Raw genomic sequence first — 16,428 nt, forward strand, 5'->3', positions numbered from 1 at the left:
CCATCAGTTCTTCTGAGATGGCGAGACCCTGACCAGAGAAGTGAGTGGGAGGAGAAGTGGGGCACCCTCAGCCCGACCTGCCCTGAAGCCCGGAGGGCACAGAGCAGGGGCCGACAGAGTCCCAGTGGGGCACCCCGGGGGCTTGGGGCCAGGCAAGCAGCACAGCTCTCCTACCTCCTACCTCCACCCATCCCCCATAATCAGACTGAGTGCCTGGCAGGCCAGTACCCAGGCATGTCCAGCTGTAGTTGAGTAGGGCTCAGCCTCCCTAGAAGCTCCCAGCCAGCTTCCTCTCTAGCCATAGTTGAGGGCCTGTGGATCCTGCCCTAGTGACCTGGGCTTGTGGCCTTTGGGGCAGTGGAAACAGGTGGGGTAGGTCAGTTACCAAGGCCAGTTTGGGGCTGAAGTGGGGAAGGAGGAGGGGACAAGGGAGGCTGAGTAGTCAGCTGCAGTCCTAGGACACTCCCCAACCTCCAGCCCAGATTGAGCAAAGAGCTGAGGTCTGGCAGACCCTCCAGGCTTTCTGCACAGCAGCCTACTCCAGCTTAGAGCTGTGGCTCTGAACTCCAGCTCCCCTCCCTGCTGCCCCCTCCACGGATTGTCACAGCCCTGCTTGTGCCTGGCAGGGATTCCTGGAGGCTGAGGGCCTTCAGTGCAAAGCTGGGGTCCTGTTCTTCTGCCCCTTCCCAAACTAGAAGCTTCTCTTCTAGACTCTCCTCTCCCTGTGTCTACCTGGGAACCAGCTCAATGTGGTGTCCCCGAGGAAGGTAGCATCTGAGCCAGGCGGTTGTTAATCCCCTGTGAGTGAACATCAGAAACAAGAAGTTTGTAGGCTCCTCCTCCCACCTGGCCCAGCAGTGGCCGCAGGAGGTGATGTCAAAGCCTGCTCTGTGAACTCCTAAAGGCAAAGGCCCACCCACAGGGCATGCATCAGCCAGGGCTACCTGCATGAGCCCAGTGCCCTCAAATCTCCTTGCACGTGACCCACGGTAAGATGCAACATTTGCCTCAGGAGTCCATAAATGACTGGGCGTGGTGGCTCGTGCCTGTAATCCCAGCACTTTGGGAGGCTGAGGTGGGCGGATCGCCTGAAGTCAGGAGTTCGAGAACAGCTTGGCCAACATGGCAAAACCCCATCTCTACTAAAAATACAAAAATTAATCGGGCGTGGTAGCGCACACCTGTAATCCCAGCTACTTGGGAGGCTGAGGCTTGAGAATCACTTGAACCTGGGAGGCAAAGGTTGCAGAGAGCTTTGATCACGTCACTGCACTCCAGCCTGAGTGACAGAACAAGAACAAGATTCCATCTCCAAAAAAAGAAAAAGGAGACCATAAATGCATGTATAAAAGGAAAATGGAAGTTTCACGAAACAGTGCTCCCTTTAATACAGGTGATTGGCTGGGCACAATGGCTCACGCCTGTAATCCCAGCACTTTACGAGGCTGAGATGAGAGTATCACTTGAGCTTAGGAGTTCAGGACCAGCCTGGCCAACATAGTGAGATCCCATCTCTATTAAAAATAATAATAGTAATAATTAGCCAGGTGTGGTGGTACATGCCTGTAGTTCCAGCTACTCAGGAGGCTGAGAAGAGAGGATCAGTCACTTGAGCCCAGGAGGTGGAGGCTGCAGTGAGCCCTGATTGCACCACCACACTCCAGCTTAAGCAACAGAGCAAGACCCTATCTCAAAAAAAAAAAAAATAGATAAATACAGGTGATATACTGAGAGACCTGATATTTTGTATCTTTCATGACTTTTACACTGTCCCACTGACTGGATCCAGGACCCCCTATTGACTTTGCTGACCCCTCAGGTCCCCTCCATCAGGTTTTCCCTGTGCAGTTGTCTCTGATGGCCACACAGGCCAGGCTGGGTTCGTCCACGCCAGGCAGTCCCATGGGCCTCTCGCCTCACCACACCTCGCCTGTTTGCTCTGCAGGCCCCAGCACCTTCACAGAAGCTGTGGCTTACATCCAGGCCCAGTACGAGAGCAAGAACAAGTCAGCCCACAAGGAGATCTACACCCACGTCACCTGCGCCACGGACACCAACAACATCCAGTTTGTCTTTGACGCCGTGACGGACGTCATCATCGCCAAAAACCTGCGGGGCTGTGGACTCTACTGAGCCTGGGCACCCTGCCCGGCACCCTTGCCCTGCCTGGCCTGCCGCCCCCCTCCCCTGGAACCAGGCTCCACCACTCTCAGACCACTCTTTGCACTTGAGGAAGAAGACCCCAGAGGCTGGCACCAAGGGAGGGAGGAGGGAGCATCCTCCACCTGCACCCCCCAAAAGAACTCGTGGTAACGCATGGGCGGGGCGGGGCCGCTGAGTGCATGCTGCAAGGCCAGGAGACTCCGCCGCTCAGAGCCTCTGCGTCATCTCTGAGTGCTTTATCAGGAAGCTGTGGGGGCAGGGCAGGGCCGCCGTGTGGCCCAGATGGGCACACCCTGCACCTGATGTCTCACTGGAAGCCTCAGTGTCCTCCTGTCATCTTGCATGGTGCAGTGGCGCAGACAGCCCTGCAGCAGGGTGCTGGCAGGGCGGGGTCATAGGAGCCATCCTTCTGCTGTGCCTGGGGTCTCTGGTGGAGGGCAGTTCCGTCAACGAAAGCCAGGGTGGGACCAGGTCAACTTGGTATGGGTGGGAGGACTCAGGCCTTGGCGATGGCCTCCATCTCCCTGCTCCCTCCCCTGGGTCTCAGCCCTTCCTTCTCTGGGTCGTCCTCACTTGCCTTTGCTCTCCCAGAGAACCCCCATCCCTGACTCCTCCGAGTTCTGGAAATGCTTCTTGAGACTGACTTATGGCTCAGATAGATGGTGGCGGGGAGGGGAAGAGGGAGAGGTGGGAGGCACGGGGGAGGTAGGTGGAGGCTCCTGTGTCGCCTGGGCTGGGGCCTCCCGCCCAGTCCTTGCAGGCCAAGGGTGACCCATTTCCTTTTTCCAGTCACCAGGAGCTCGGGTGGTCACTCTGAGGTGTGAATAGATATGTTTTTTCTTCAGTCCACACTGAATTCAACTCAAACCAGCAAAGGCCTTCGGGCTGGGGATTCTGTAGCTGCAGAGGTCTGGGCGGGACGGAAGGTGGGGTATGGTGTGCAGCCAGTGCCCTGCCTCACTGTCTTGGTGAAGAAATCAGGGAGTTTGTCCGCAGCCGTTGGTGTCTTCTCAGCCCCTGGGGATAGAGGACAGCAGGGGATGGAGCTGACACCCTGGAGTATTTGGGCCCAGGCCAGCACAAACACACTCCCCTGTCCCCCACTCTAAAGGGAGAGTCCTAGGACCCCTTAGAGGAGGCCTCACTGCCCAGATCCCTGAGCAGAAGAGGGCGGGGTAGCTTCTCCTGGGGACGCAGGTCTGGCTGGCCTTGGGCAACCAACACACCTCTCCCACTCCGAGATGCCTCCAGGTGGCTGAGGCCACCGCCCGCACCCAGGCCAGTCGTGTGCTTGTACAGCAGGCTGTGCCTGGGGATGTAGATGTGCCATGGAGGGAGGAGGGTACCCCCTACAGGCCTCTGCCTCCCTCCTCAAGCCCTCTGTTCTCCCTGCCCCGACTCTGGACACTGCTTAGTCCCCGGACAGGCAGGGCCCCTGGGTTTCCACTTGTAGCCCCCGGACTGCCCCAGAGCCAGGAAGCGCCAGTGCCAACAGCTCTGGACTTGTTGGACCCACAGGCACAGAGCTCTCAGTGGGGCCCAGGAGACCCAGGGACCTTCCATAGTGCCAAATGCCTGCAGGGACCAGTGCCTGGGAAGCCTCTGGCAGCCAGGCTGCGGGAGTCCCCCATCAGCCCAAGTCCATTCTGTTTTGTGCACCTCGGTCATGTTTTGGACCTTGCACCAGGTGCTGGGGCGTGGCAGAGGACAGGCCCTGGGAACCCAGTGTCCTACCATGGACATTGGGCAGCTAAGCCATCCTGCCCCATATGGAAGACATGGCAGTTATTTCTCAGCAGCACCACCCTGGGTGAGGCCGGCTGTGCCCCTAACTCTGCTCCAAACTGTAACCCCAGGCTCAGAAGCAGCCGGCAAAAGGGGGATGCTGGCCACGCTCCACCTCTAAGGCCATCACCCTGGAGGTGGAAGTCACTGGGCTGAAGGGCTCTTCATATCCCCCAGCAACCTCCCTCAGACCACAGTGGCCAGAGCACCAGGCTGGGTCCAGGCTCCTGATCCAGGCCTTCCCTGTCTATAGAATTGGGGCTGGAGGAGTGGGTGCTCAGGCCTTCCCGCCGTCCATCCCCGGCCTGCCTTTCTCTTCCCTTGGATGCTCCAGCCTCCTCAGTTTCTTGCACTGCTCTCAATCCTCCCACCCTGGCCTGGGGGGGTCCTTGGCCCTCAGGGGTATCCAGGGAGAAATTATCTCCCTGTGCGTGACGCCTGTCATCCATGTCGTAACCGGTGGCTCCACCTTGTGGGTGGCGACTGAGGGTGACAGATAAGATTTGGCTCCGTCGTGGATGTGGATGTGGGAGGAATGTTGTGAGTGACCAGACATGGGTGCGTTTCTAATCCACAGTGGTCCTGTGTGTGCCCTGAGGGGCCATGCTAACCTCTCCTATGGCTCGGATTTAGCAGGCCAAGCAGAAACTGATTTCTACAAAGAACGTCTTTGCCAAACTCATGAAAATTATGCCTGCCACTTTCATGCCTATGGGCCAGTTTTGTGACCTGCGCCACTGGCAATCATAAGAACCAGGTCTTGGCCTTCCCTCTGAGCCCCAATAGAGGTCCCCAAGGCTCTCTGGCCTGAGTAGGGCATGGGGTCTGCCCAGCCCCAAGCAGAGAGCACAACCTGGGCCCCTGGCCAACAGCTTTGGCATTCTGGGTTCCATGGGGACCCTGGAGCTCAGGCAGAAGACCACCATGCCTGCTGCCAGGACGCGGCTGTCTGCCAGGCCCTCCCCACAGCCCAGCTCCCTCTGGCAGGAACTGGAGGCATCTCTGCCCTCCATGGTCTGCACTGGTCTTCCCTGAGTGTTCTTAGGAGCAGAGGCAGCCCCAGGTTCCCACCTGCAAGCCCTGTCACTAAGCTGTCTACAAACCCCAACAGGGAAGACCCCGGGGTGGTCTCACCCACGCCCTTCCCTTTGGCCAACATGAGTCCTGCAGTGGGGAGCTTAGTCCCTGCTCCCACCTAACACTCTACAGTTAGCACCCAGGGGTTGATTCTGGAAGTTCTTCCTTTTTCTAGCCTGCATCCTTCCTGGTCACCCCCTTTATTTCTCAGTCTGACCTGGTGCACTCTTGGCAAGTAAGTTCCCTGCAGTCCCAGGTGGATATTTAATGAGCACGCCAACTGTTTCCTCCAAGTCAGCGAGTGGCCTGCCCTCCCCCTTTTCAAGAAGTCTGGGGCACAGAGCCTCCTCTGGCTGCCTCTTCTCTTCTCTGAGCCTCTGGGAGCCTTCAGGCACAACCTGGCAGTTCTTAGGAGCCGAGACCTGAGGCTCCAGCTCCCCGGCCACCAGAGATTCAGTGTGCAGTGCTGAAGGCAGTCACCCTCAAGCAGTTCCTGCTGTCAGGCTGCAAGCCTAGAGTGCAGGATCCCAGCAGCCCAGGGAACAGGACCGGGGCGTGAGCTGCTGCCGTGGGGTCTGTGGTAGGGCTCCCCATCTCCCACCCCTCAGCAAGAAGAGTCCTGAGCCCACCCTGCCCAGAGAGGAGCTGGGGCCTCCAGACAGACCCCACTCCAGCCAGATGAAGGCCCCTGTCAAAAAAGAGGCAGGCGGGGGGGAGAGCAGAAAGAATGGCCCCGAATCCAAACTCCTGGATCCCCTTCTTGAGAGAGGGGCTCCCCCTGGAAGAGAAGCTCTCATCCCCAGGCCCAGTGCAGCAAGACCACCAGCAGAGACCCACTGCCCTTCCTGGCAGAGCCAGCAGCTCCGAGGCACTACTGCTCTCCTCCCTTCCCTCCCCACTCTCCCCTCCCTTTCCCTCCCCTCCACACCCACCCTGTTACTCCCACAGCTCTGGGCAGCCAGGCCCTCCCCTCCTGCCTCCTGGTCTTCTCTACTCCGCTGGTTCTGACCCATCCCTTGGCTCTGCTGGCCATCCCTCACCCTACCCCTGCTGAGTACCTTCTGCCTCCCCACACACCCCCCTTCCCCGTCTAGGCCAGGTGGGCTCAGGTGTCCCAGGCCCTCCTTAGAAAAGCCGCCTCTCTCAAGTGCAGTGGTCCCCTCCCACCCCCGTCGCTGCCGCCCACCCCGTATTAACTGTAATTTTGTAAGAAGAGTGACTTGTTGGTTTAATAAATCTCTAGTTATTGTAATAATTTATTGGCTGCCATAATGTATTTATTAGTCGCCTACCGTTAATAAACAGTGCCCGCTTTCCTAGCATGAGTGTGATGTGTTGTCAGGGCCCAGGGAGCTCCTGCCAGGGGCACTTGCACGATGTGTGTCCTCGGGCCCTGCCCCATCCTGGTCCCAGGACTGCGGGCAGCCTGGCGGAGCGGGCACACTCCTGCTGGGGACGGAGAATCAGGGCAACTGGGCGCCCTGCCCTCCTGTCAGGATCACCATCTGGTAGGAGGCTGCTCCGTTGCTGCACTGCGCCGAGCCACCTTCCTGTCCTGGAGAGCTTGGTGCCCACCTGGACACTGCTGTGGGTGACGCAGCAGTGGCCATGGTTGTACTGGCACCGCTTCCTGCTGCTCCTGGGCCTCCACTGCAGCCTGGGGCAGGTGGAGGTCTCGGGGGTTGGCTGTCGGCCATCTGTGACCTCTGGCTTCTTTCTCTTTTCTCGAATGGTGGTATCTCTTCTTTGAATGTAGCCCGGCGTCTGCTTCCTCCGGGGAGCTTGTGAGGATGAGCTGTGCTCTCAGCTCCTTGGCAATGGGCTCCACGCAGCGTGCCAAGGGAGGGCAGTCAGGCCTGGGGGGCTGGCAGGGGTCTCAGTGCCGGCGCCTCCCCTGCCCTGCAGGATCTCCCCTCCTCACTGCCCTCCCCAAGTCTCCAGGATCAGCCACTTTTTGGGGCTCCCTCCAAGGCCCTCTCCCCATAAAAACAGGCTTGGTTATGCCTGTCCTCTGCTCCCCAAGTCCTCCCCTGCGCTGCCACTCCTGGGACCACAGACTGTGCGTCATCTTTCTCCAGCTGGACTCTCAGCTCTCAGAGAGCAGGAGCCTAACGTGGTCATTCTTATATCCTCGGGGCAGCCCAGCAGAGAGCCCTGCACGTAGATGCCAGGCAGTACTGACCGGAAGAGTGAGTGCATGTGAGTCATGCTCTGTGGCCCTGAGGCGTAGGGCTGTGGCGGGGGCTCAGCCTTAACCAGTGGAACTGTGGAGCCTGAATGAGCCGGCTTTGATTTCTCCTCCACACCTAAGCTCAGTGGCCAAGGGGGCACAGTCCCCACTCCCAGCTCAGGTCACTCTAGTGGCTGCTCCTGGCAGTGCCTGGGCAGATGTGCAATGGAGGAGGGAGCTTGGCTCTGGCTGTGGGTTTCCAGCTCTTTGTTACGCAGCTGCAGGCCGAGGTGGCTCTGTGGAGTGGGGAGCGTGTTCCTGTGGAATCATTGGGGTCTCAGAACCTCACCACTCTGGCCTCATATGCGGCTCAATGAACTTGAGTGTGGACGGCCCGAGGCCCTGGACACAGGTTCACTGGGCCTCCCAGAAGCCTCCGGTTGCCCTTTTCTGAACAGACCCCAATGAGGTGGCTCAGGGCAAGCGAGATCTGCTTCTTCCCGGTGGGATCACACAGATGACAGGAGAATGCTCCTGGAGACTGAGAATGACTGAGGATGGGAGAGTGATGAGATCATGTGCGTTTACTGAGTCTGTTCAGCAGAATGAAAGGCCAGTGCCATGTACTACAGCTCCTGGGGCTGGGGAATAAAGCCATGCCAGCTGTCCAGGTGCCCCTGAGAGGCAGCTGAGAACTCTGCCCCTCTACCTACCAACTTCAGCCAATAAGAACCAGGGGCTGGGGCTGGCCGCCTTTACAGGTCATGGTAGAATGATGCAGGCATCGGGGAGATACCGAAGGGAGGACTGGCTGTGAGATGCGCGGAGCCCGCCATGCTGCTGTTAGTATTGATTCCTCGAAAGCCCCACAGCCTGATACGGACTGGAGAGACCCATTGCATAAGTTCTGGATCTGGCCCATCTGTGTCACCGCGGTGTCCCCTCAGGCCGGATGAGGTTAAGTGACATAAGGCAGGGAGAGCGCTGGTACAGCATGGTCCTCGGTGACTGGTGTGGTCACTTCATCTTCGTCACCCTCCTTCTGCTCAGAGGGGGACGGTGCGGCAGTGGAACCAGCAATTCCTCAGCACCCACAGTGTGCTCATCCCTGGGGGAGATCATCTCCCCATAGATGCCCAGTGGCATCTACGCCAGCTCTCTTCTTTTTCCTGTTACTTGTGTCACTCTTCTTATTTCAGAGGTAGAGTTTAGCCTGGGTCACCTCTGAGCTTTAGATCCAGGGAGCTGGGTTTACAGTGGGCACATTTCCAGGACTAGGACAGGGTTCTTGGGGAAAATAAGCGGAACTGTCCCTTCCTCCACCTCCCTGTGCAGGAATGGATTCAGTCACAGAGACTAAGATGCCCTGTGTACTGCTGAGAAACAGACTACCCAAGTGAATGTGCTCAGGGTCCCAAAGCAGAGTTTTTGCCCAGGGCAGAAGGCTGGCCCCTCGGTTCGGCTTCTTTGGGGTGCCCATCATGTTCATCCATTTGCTAAACAGGCTCCTGTGTGCAGGGCAGCCCTCCACATCTGCCTTGCTTAGAACACCATGCAGTGTCAGATGCGGCTGAGGAGGACCCAGCCAGAGGAGGTGCGGCCAGTCCCCCAGGCACTCCTGGAGGTAGCCCTGCCAGGAGCCTCTCCCCTGAGTGGTGGCCCCCAGGAGGCGGGCAGGACGTGGCATGCCTTCCCCTCAGGCCACGGGAAGGGCCTGGAGTCTCTCACCACTCCCAGAGGACATCCCCCCACCCAGGATGGGCCCGGGAGGAGAGGTCTAGGCAGGAAGGGCCAAAGCCCAGCTCTCCGGCTCCAGTCCAGACTCCACCACCCCCAACACACACACACAGAGGCACACACACAGGCGCACACACACTCAGGCACATGGATGCACAGGCATGCACACACAGGTGCACACACATAGGCACACATGCACACGTGCACACACAGGCACACATAACAGGTACACGCGCACACACACACACAGGCACACAGGCGCATGCACACACACGGCCACACACACGTGTGCTGGGAGACCTTTGCATAGCTGGGAACTCTGCAGTGGGGAGAGCCTGGGTCACCCTGTCCTCAGCCTCCCCAGAGAGCCATGGCTGGTGCCCAGTCCAGTCTCTGCCTCTGGCCCCAACATGACAGGTTCTCTGGAAGCAGGGAATGAGACGTGCTGTGAGGTGTGACTGATTCAGGTTCCATCTGGCAGCCTCTCGGAGGAGCTGCCGAGTAGCCCAGTCCCTCTCTGTCAAGCCTAATTCTCTCCTTCTCTTTCCCTGTCTCTGTGTGTCCCTCCCGCTGTCTGTCCTCTCTCCTCCCTTCCTGCGGCCGCAGAACCGCATGCACGAGTCTCTCATGCTCTTCGACTCCATCTGTAACAACAAGTTCTTCATCGATACCTCCATCATTCTCTTCCTCAACAAGAAAGATCTATTTGGCGAGAAGATCAAGAAGTCGCCTTTGACCATCTGCTTTCCTGAATACACAGGTGGGTGCCAGGCAGTCCTGTGCAGGGGGAAGCCTGCCCCTGACAGGGACCCATGGCTCAGAGAACAGGCTGCTCGGCCAGCACTGCTGGGGCTAGCTGGCGAGCGGGACCCATTGCAGGAGTCTGGTGGGGCGCAAAAGAAAAACAGCGCTGTGCCACCAGGTTTGGGCTTCCCAGGACACAGCCCTCAGCGTGGTGAGAGTGGCCCCTCCTAAGATATATGTGGTAGGACCCAGTCACTCAGGAGTGACATTGTGGGGAGCAGGGGGCAGGACGGGATCACAGGCTTCCCCCTTCCTTCTGGTCACCCTCTAGGAGAGATCTCAGGATAGCCTCCTGTAATCTCAGCAGTGGCCTCCCCTCACCCCTGCCCAGGGCCACACAGCACCTTTGCATGAAACCAAAAGGTGGACACATGGCTTGTGAGCAGGGTGTGGGCTGCCTCTTGGCCCCACCTGCTTTCTCTGCTCCCTGTTTCGGTGCCCAGAACATGCTTCATCTCTGTGCAGCCGCCCAGCCAGACCACTCCACCCGCCCCACATCGTGCCCGCCTTCCTTCCCCAACCCCAGCCCCGTGCCCGCCTTCCCTCCCCAACCCCAGCCCCGTGCCCGCCTTCCCTCCCAACCCCAGCCCCGTGCCCGCCTTCCCTCCCAACCCCAGCCCCGTGCCCGCCTTCCCTCCCCAACCCCAGCCCCGTCGCACCTCCTCTCTCCCCTTCTTCCTCCGCCCCTGGTCTTTGCCCCAAATCCAACCACTCCAGCTATCTGCAAGCCTCCTCCATCCTTGCCTCAGTTTCTTCTGACTTCTCTGGGGCTTTCTTCTTGCTCTCAGGGGAATGTATCACAGACCTCCCCACCCCCCTAAATGAAGCTCTTTCCAAATGGATGATGAGGGAGGGTGGCTTCTGTGGGATGGGCCAGCTCTGGGCTGCTGCTAATGCCTAAAAGCAGCGTTGATGGGATGCCAGAGCCCAGCCCTGGTCCCTCTAGGGGCTGGGAAGCTTCCAGAGGTCCCTGGGGTAGGAGTCGCCTTTGCAGGCTGCAGAGTATGGAGGGCCAGCACCCTGCCATGGAGCAGGAGGTGTCTTGTCATCCGCCAGGTCAGGGCACAGGTTGGCTCGGCCAAGAACCCATGTTCTGACAGCCCCGGAGTAAGACTTTGGGCTCAGTCCCAGGGCCACATGGGTCCCCAAGCCCAGCCACAGGGCGCCACATCCAGCATAGGTCGATGCCCGTCTCCCCACCCTTCCCCACAGCTGGGAGCAGTGTGTGAAGAAGGGCTGTCAGCTGGTTCTGAGCACAAACCATGTCCTCACTGACAGTCCATGCTGATGTGAATTTGCAAGGTGGTTCTTGCTCTTCCCAAGGTGCAGAGTGGGAGGTGGGGCCAGGAACTATGCACTGCGCTCAAGGCTCTCGAACAAAGAAAGACCCAATAGGGCAGGCAGCCCAGGTGGCCTCTGCAGCCAGACCACCTGCAGCTCAGCAAGTTGCTCAGTCACCTGTGCCTCATTCTAATCTGGTCAACACAATGGATAATCATGCCCAGCCCAAGGGTGACTAGAGGCACAGCTACTTGGTGCCAGGTCTACAGAAGCGCTGGCTGTGGCTGCCATTGGTATTATTCAGAGGATGGAAACTAGGGGAGGGGGAACTGGCCATGGAGAAGGTGCCCTCTGCAGGATGGAGTGAGGGCAGGAGGCACAAGACAAGCCCCGAAAGGCCAGCCCCAGGTGGCCCTTAGGCAGAGCCAGGCTGTAGCCCACTCTGGGCAGCCACTGCTGACCTCTCCTGGCCACAACAATGGAGTCCAGCAGGCCCCCGCCGGCCAGGGCTACCCTCAGAGACAGGCCCAACCCTATGGCTCTTTCTTGTCCAGTGTCCCACTGGGGCCCGACTTGGGAGTGGCCATTCTCACTGCTGTGGAGTGCAGTGATGCTGTGGAGTGAAGCACTAGATGCCCCCGCAAAGGGCAGTCGGAACCTGGGAAACATGAGTTCTCCAGGGCCTTCAGAGGGATCCAGTTTGAATTCAGATATCATGGATGACAGATGGTCACCAGTGCAGTGGCCCCATGGAGCACAAGCCTGTGAGGGCACAAAACAAGCAGCACGGGTGGGATGGGAGGTGACGTGTGGGCCACCGTGGCCGGGTGGCAGCAGGGCTGTGTGAGTATGCTGGGCTCGGCAGACACAGGGAAGGCACAAGGCACTCCTCCCACCTGGACGGCTGTATGTGGCCACCTTCCACCCTGGGCTGTGCCCGGTTCGGCTCTCTCCAGACAGGAAGCTCCTGGGCAGGGTCCACACGGGCTGCTTTGTCCAATCTTTAACAGCTGTGCTGGGCTGGGCATCTCTGCACCAGCGAATCAAGGATGAGGCTTGGCCCTGTGGGTCCAGGCACTCCTACTGGGCTGCCCAGAGCTGGTCTCTGCCGTGATAACCCACCCAAGGATGCCCCCACCTCCTGCCCCTTGCCCCTTGTACACCCAAGGAATTGGTGGGGACAGAGGGCCCCCAGTTGGCACATACATGCTGATGTCCCCTTAAACTTCCCACCTTGGGGACATCGATGCCCCCATGTCCTGGCCACTCGCTCAAGAACCACGACTACTACTGATATGCTGCCAGCCCTGCCGAGTGGCCTCTTAAAGGAAACCAATGAGGAAGGAGCACAGGTCCCGGGTAGGCCCCTCTCCAGACTTTGTTTTCCTGGTTTATTGGAATCAGCAGGATTGGTTTAGACCATGGGGCGGTGCCTCAATTTGCTCATCTAGGAAGCAAAAGGGATCATCTGTGGCCACTGCTCTCCCAGGCGGGCTCCCGGGTGGATTTTGGTGTGAAAACAGTAAGGGATCTTGCAAAGTCCAAAGCCGGGCAAATGCTCGCCTGTGTGTGGTTGGTGCAAAAGTAATTGCAGTTTTGCTATGAAAAGTAATGGCAAGGCCGAGCGTGGTGGCTCACGTCTGTAATCCCAGCACTTTGGGAGGCCGAGACAGGTGGATCACCTGAGGTCAGGAGTTTGAGACCAACCTGGCCAACATGGTGAAACCTCGTCTCTACTAAAAATACAAATATTAGCTGGGCGTGGTGGCAGGCACCTGTAGTCCCAGCTACTCGGGAGGCTGAGGCAGGAGAATCACTTGAACCTAGGAGACAGAGGTTGCAGTGAGCTGAGATAGCGCCATTGCACTCCACCCTGGGCAGTAAGAGCAAAACTTCGTCTGAAAAAAAAACTGTTATTTAATTTAAAATGCAACTACGGCTTGGAACTGCCCAGCAGTTCTTCCTGCTGCCTTCCTCTCATCCCACTTCCTGGGACACGCCACAACCCACTTCTTGTCTTCACGTCCCCAGCCCTGTCCACCCACAGTGCTCACCAGGGCCTCTCCCTGTTCTGTGTCTTGTTACAGGCCCCAATACCTATGAAGATGCAGCCGCCTACATCCAAGCACAATTTGAAAGCAAAAACCGCTCACCCAACAAAGAAATATATTGTCACATGACTTGTGCCACAGACACGAATAATATCCAGGTGGTGTTCGACGCCGTCACCGACATCATCATTGCCAACAACCTCCGGGGCTGCGGCTTGTACTGACCTCTTGTCCTGTATAGCAACCTATTTGGTAATGATTCCAGCACCTACAGAACAGCTTGCGTGCGCGCGCACACACACACACACACACACACACCACTAACAAATGCAAGTTGGTAAATAAACTTTAAAGAGGCATAACAAAACCTTATATATATATACAAATATATATTTAAAAAATCTTTTTAGTTTGTACTAGAAAGAGCTGCAGACAGAACTGACCACCATCCCATAGCTCATGGAGGTTTTCCTGGGACGGCACGTGAGCATGCACGTGTGTTTGTGTACACACACTCACACATGTCCAGACGGGAGCTGGGTTTGGGAGTCCCTCCTTTTGAGGATAGCCCCGGGGTGTTCCTCTCTGATCCCCATTTCTGAGAGCAGGGGAATGGCAGAACAGCCCTGGCCTTGGCCCAGCCAGCTCTCTGTGTTCCGCCCTCGGAACCTCTGCGCCCTCAGTTCCGTCCTGCTCTTGGCAAATTCCAGACCCTTTCAGAAATGGCCAGCGCCCTAAGCCTCTCCTTACTCTACACTCCCAACAACAGAACAATTTAAGGATGCTTCTCTTTCGGGTGGTGGTGGTTGTTAATTTCAGGAATTTAGAAGAATCATTGCTCCGACCAATCCACTGTCTCCTGAGTTTTCTTTATTCATGTTAAGATGGCAAGAATCAGAGAACAGGGAGACTTGGTGTGCTTTCTAAAAGCAGCTGACAGGAGGGGACCCACGTTCACCTGCAAAGTTGAAGCCAGCCCAGCTCCAAGAGGGCACATGGGAAGGCGGGGAGCGAGGGGAACAGGCGTGGCCTGGGGAGGGCCGGACTTGTGGACCTGACCCGAGTCAGGGTCCCAGGGGGGCCAGGCTTCCCCAGGCGCTGGGGATGGGCTTCACTGGGGTTCCAGACCCCTCGTGCTGCTGCTCCATCTCGCCCCACCCCAGCATTAGTCAAAATGTTCTAGGGTTTTTTGGTTGGTTGGTTGGTTCTTAAAATCAAAGAAAATGGTCAGACTGGACCCCTTATCTCTCTCTCTACAGACTGCTTCATGGACTCTTTGCTGTTGACGTTGATCTCCTGGTAGCATGACCTTTTGGCCTTTGTAAGACACACAGCCTTTCTGTATCAAGCCCCTGTCTAACCTACGACCCCAGAGTGACTGACGGCTGTGTATTTCTGTAGAATGCTGTAGAATCCGGTTTTAGTTGAGTCTTCACATTTAGAATTTGAAAGGAAAAAAAAGAACATTTCTCATGTGCTTTGTAGCTTAAAAAAAAAAAAAAGGAAAACTCACCATTTCATCCATATTTCTTTCTTTTTCTTGCAAAACAAACATACCCGTCTGCACCCACGCCGGCCCCCGTCCCACCTCGCGGCGCAGCCCTGGCGCTCCTGCTGGGGGGCAGGGCCCATCTGCCGCCTGGGGTCCCGGTGCGGTGCACCGATCCGAGGAGTGTGCTCAGGCCGGGCTTTCCAGAAGGCCACAGGCCCCTGCAAACCCTGCTGCCTGCCGGCCGCCCAGACACCACAGACGCCACCTCGCGGCCCTAAGCCACTCCCGCCACATGCTTACTCCAGGTTTGTATAGAAAAAGCACAGCTCTCACTGGCCAGTAGCTGCCAAAAAGAACACCCATCGTATATGGAAATCCAGCCCCATAGAAAACAATCTGCCCACCAACCCCCTTTCTACAGATAGCCTTTGTGGGGTTTTTTGGGTTCTTTTTTTTTTTTTGTCCTGCTGAGTACTATGTATTACACCCCCAATCCAAGATCAGTTTTCCTAGTCTTTGGGAAACGGGTTGTGGTTTTTTTCCTTTGCTGTGTTGGATTTCCGGTCCCGGCTGATACCCCCCTTCGTGTGTGCGCCCCTCCCCACCTCTGCCTTTGTTTCGGTGCCCTGTGTCCGCTCTCTCATGTGGGGATGTTTGTGCTGCAGACAAAAAGAACAAAAAAAAATTTTTAAATACCACAAGATGGAAAAAAAAACACAAAAAAATTTAAAAAGATGGAATGTAGTGTTTACATTAAAGCCACCGTTTTCATGACCAATCCTATGTCATTTCTACTTTGACTAATATCCAAACCCCAAACCTCTTCACGGTTTCACTTTTAAGACTTAATCTTTGCTGAAGAAGACCAGTCACAGCCATTTCAAATAAAGAGGAGGCAAAAAGACAAAACACACAAAAAATAAAAATTAAAAAAAAAAAAGGAAAAAAGAAAAAAAAGCCCACGGGTCTTTGTAAGCCTTTCTATTCCCAATCGGTGAGGTTTCTGTGATATCTTACACACTGCCAGTCTACTTCTCTGACTAATGGAAAATTCCTGTGTAGCTCAATAAAAGAGAATGTTTGTCTGTACTCCTGAGTCTCACCCTGTGCCTTCCAACAATGGTTATTTGGGGTGGGCTTCATTCTGGCAGGAGAGGGAAGGAGGGACTCGGCCACACACGCTGGCAGGCCGGCAGTTAGGAGTCCCTGACAGGACCTTCCCATCCCCAGAGCCGTCACTGGGGCCCCAGCTCAGAGCACAGTTGACGCGACCACTGCCCAGTGCCACCTGGGAATGAGGGCAGGGGAGCTGCCACTTTCTCCTGCTATGTCCTCTCCTCCCGGCTCCTGGCCCCTCCTCACCCTCAGCAGGTTGTTTGCTTTCGAGAAATGAGGTGGAAGTGGGGATTAGGAAGGAAGAAATACAAGGAGGGCAGGCGAGCCCCCTCTCCTATCATGCAGGATCCTCTTTCTTCTGTAGCCAGCGGTTCCCCCACAGTGGGAGGAATGATCCCAAGAATGAGGCCAATTGCCTGAGCCCATCTGCACCCAAGAGTTCCCAGCCACTCACATGCCCAGGACGAGCTTGGGCCCAGCCTGACCAGGAAGGCTGCCTTCAATTTGCTCCCTGACTACACCTGGATGTCAGGAAGGCCCCTGCAGACCAAACATGCAGAGGGTAACCCAGCAGTGCGGTGGGGCGTGCGGAGTCTGATCCTTGTTCCTCCCCCAGACTGTAGGTCTCACCCATCCCCTACATCGGCCCGCTTTTGCTGTAATAATTAGCAAATGGGTTGCAATAAGGGCCTGGAGGCAGCAGCAGCCCACTGAACTCCTTGCATCATATCCACGTGCCACTTACTGGCCAA

General features: G+C 57.0%; 1 protein-coding gene and 1 pseudogene across 6 annotated transcripts in view; both read left to right on the forward strand.

Annotated features, from left to right (window-relative positions):
• The window catches only part of GNAO1 (G protein subunit alpha o1), a 167,206-nt gene extending 151,557 nt beyond the window's left edge, over positions 1 to 15,649 (forward strand). For 3 of the 6 annotated variants that reach the window (XM_077983287.1, XM_077983286.1, XM_015126154.3), the window contains one exon: positions 1,946 to 6,344. In XM_077983287.1, coding sequence (XP_077839413.1) covers positions 1,946 to 2,133 — 188 coding nt within the window. In that variant the 3' untranslated portion in view covers positions 2,134 to 6,344. Of the gene's footprint in view, positions 1 to 1,945; positions 6,345 to 9,538; positions 9,693 to 13,104; positions 13,431 to 14,327 lie in introns of those variants that run through there. The other 3 variants (XM_015126153.3, XR_013410807.1, NM_001195429.1) reach the window with 3 other exon arrangements.
• LOC144338027 (uncharacterized) lies at positions 2,343 to 2,980 on the forward strand (annotated as a pseudogene).
• Positions 15,650 to 16,428: the final 779 nt, after the last annotated feature.

Source organism: Macaca mulatta, chromosome 20, assembly GCF_049350105.2.
Source record: "Macaca mulatta isolate MMU2019108-1 chromosome 20, T2T-MMU8v2.0, whole genome shotgun sequence".
Lineage (NCBI taxonomy): Eukaryota > Metazoa > Chordata > Mammalia > Primates > Cercopithecidae > Macaca > Macaca mulatta.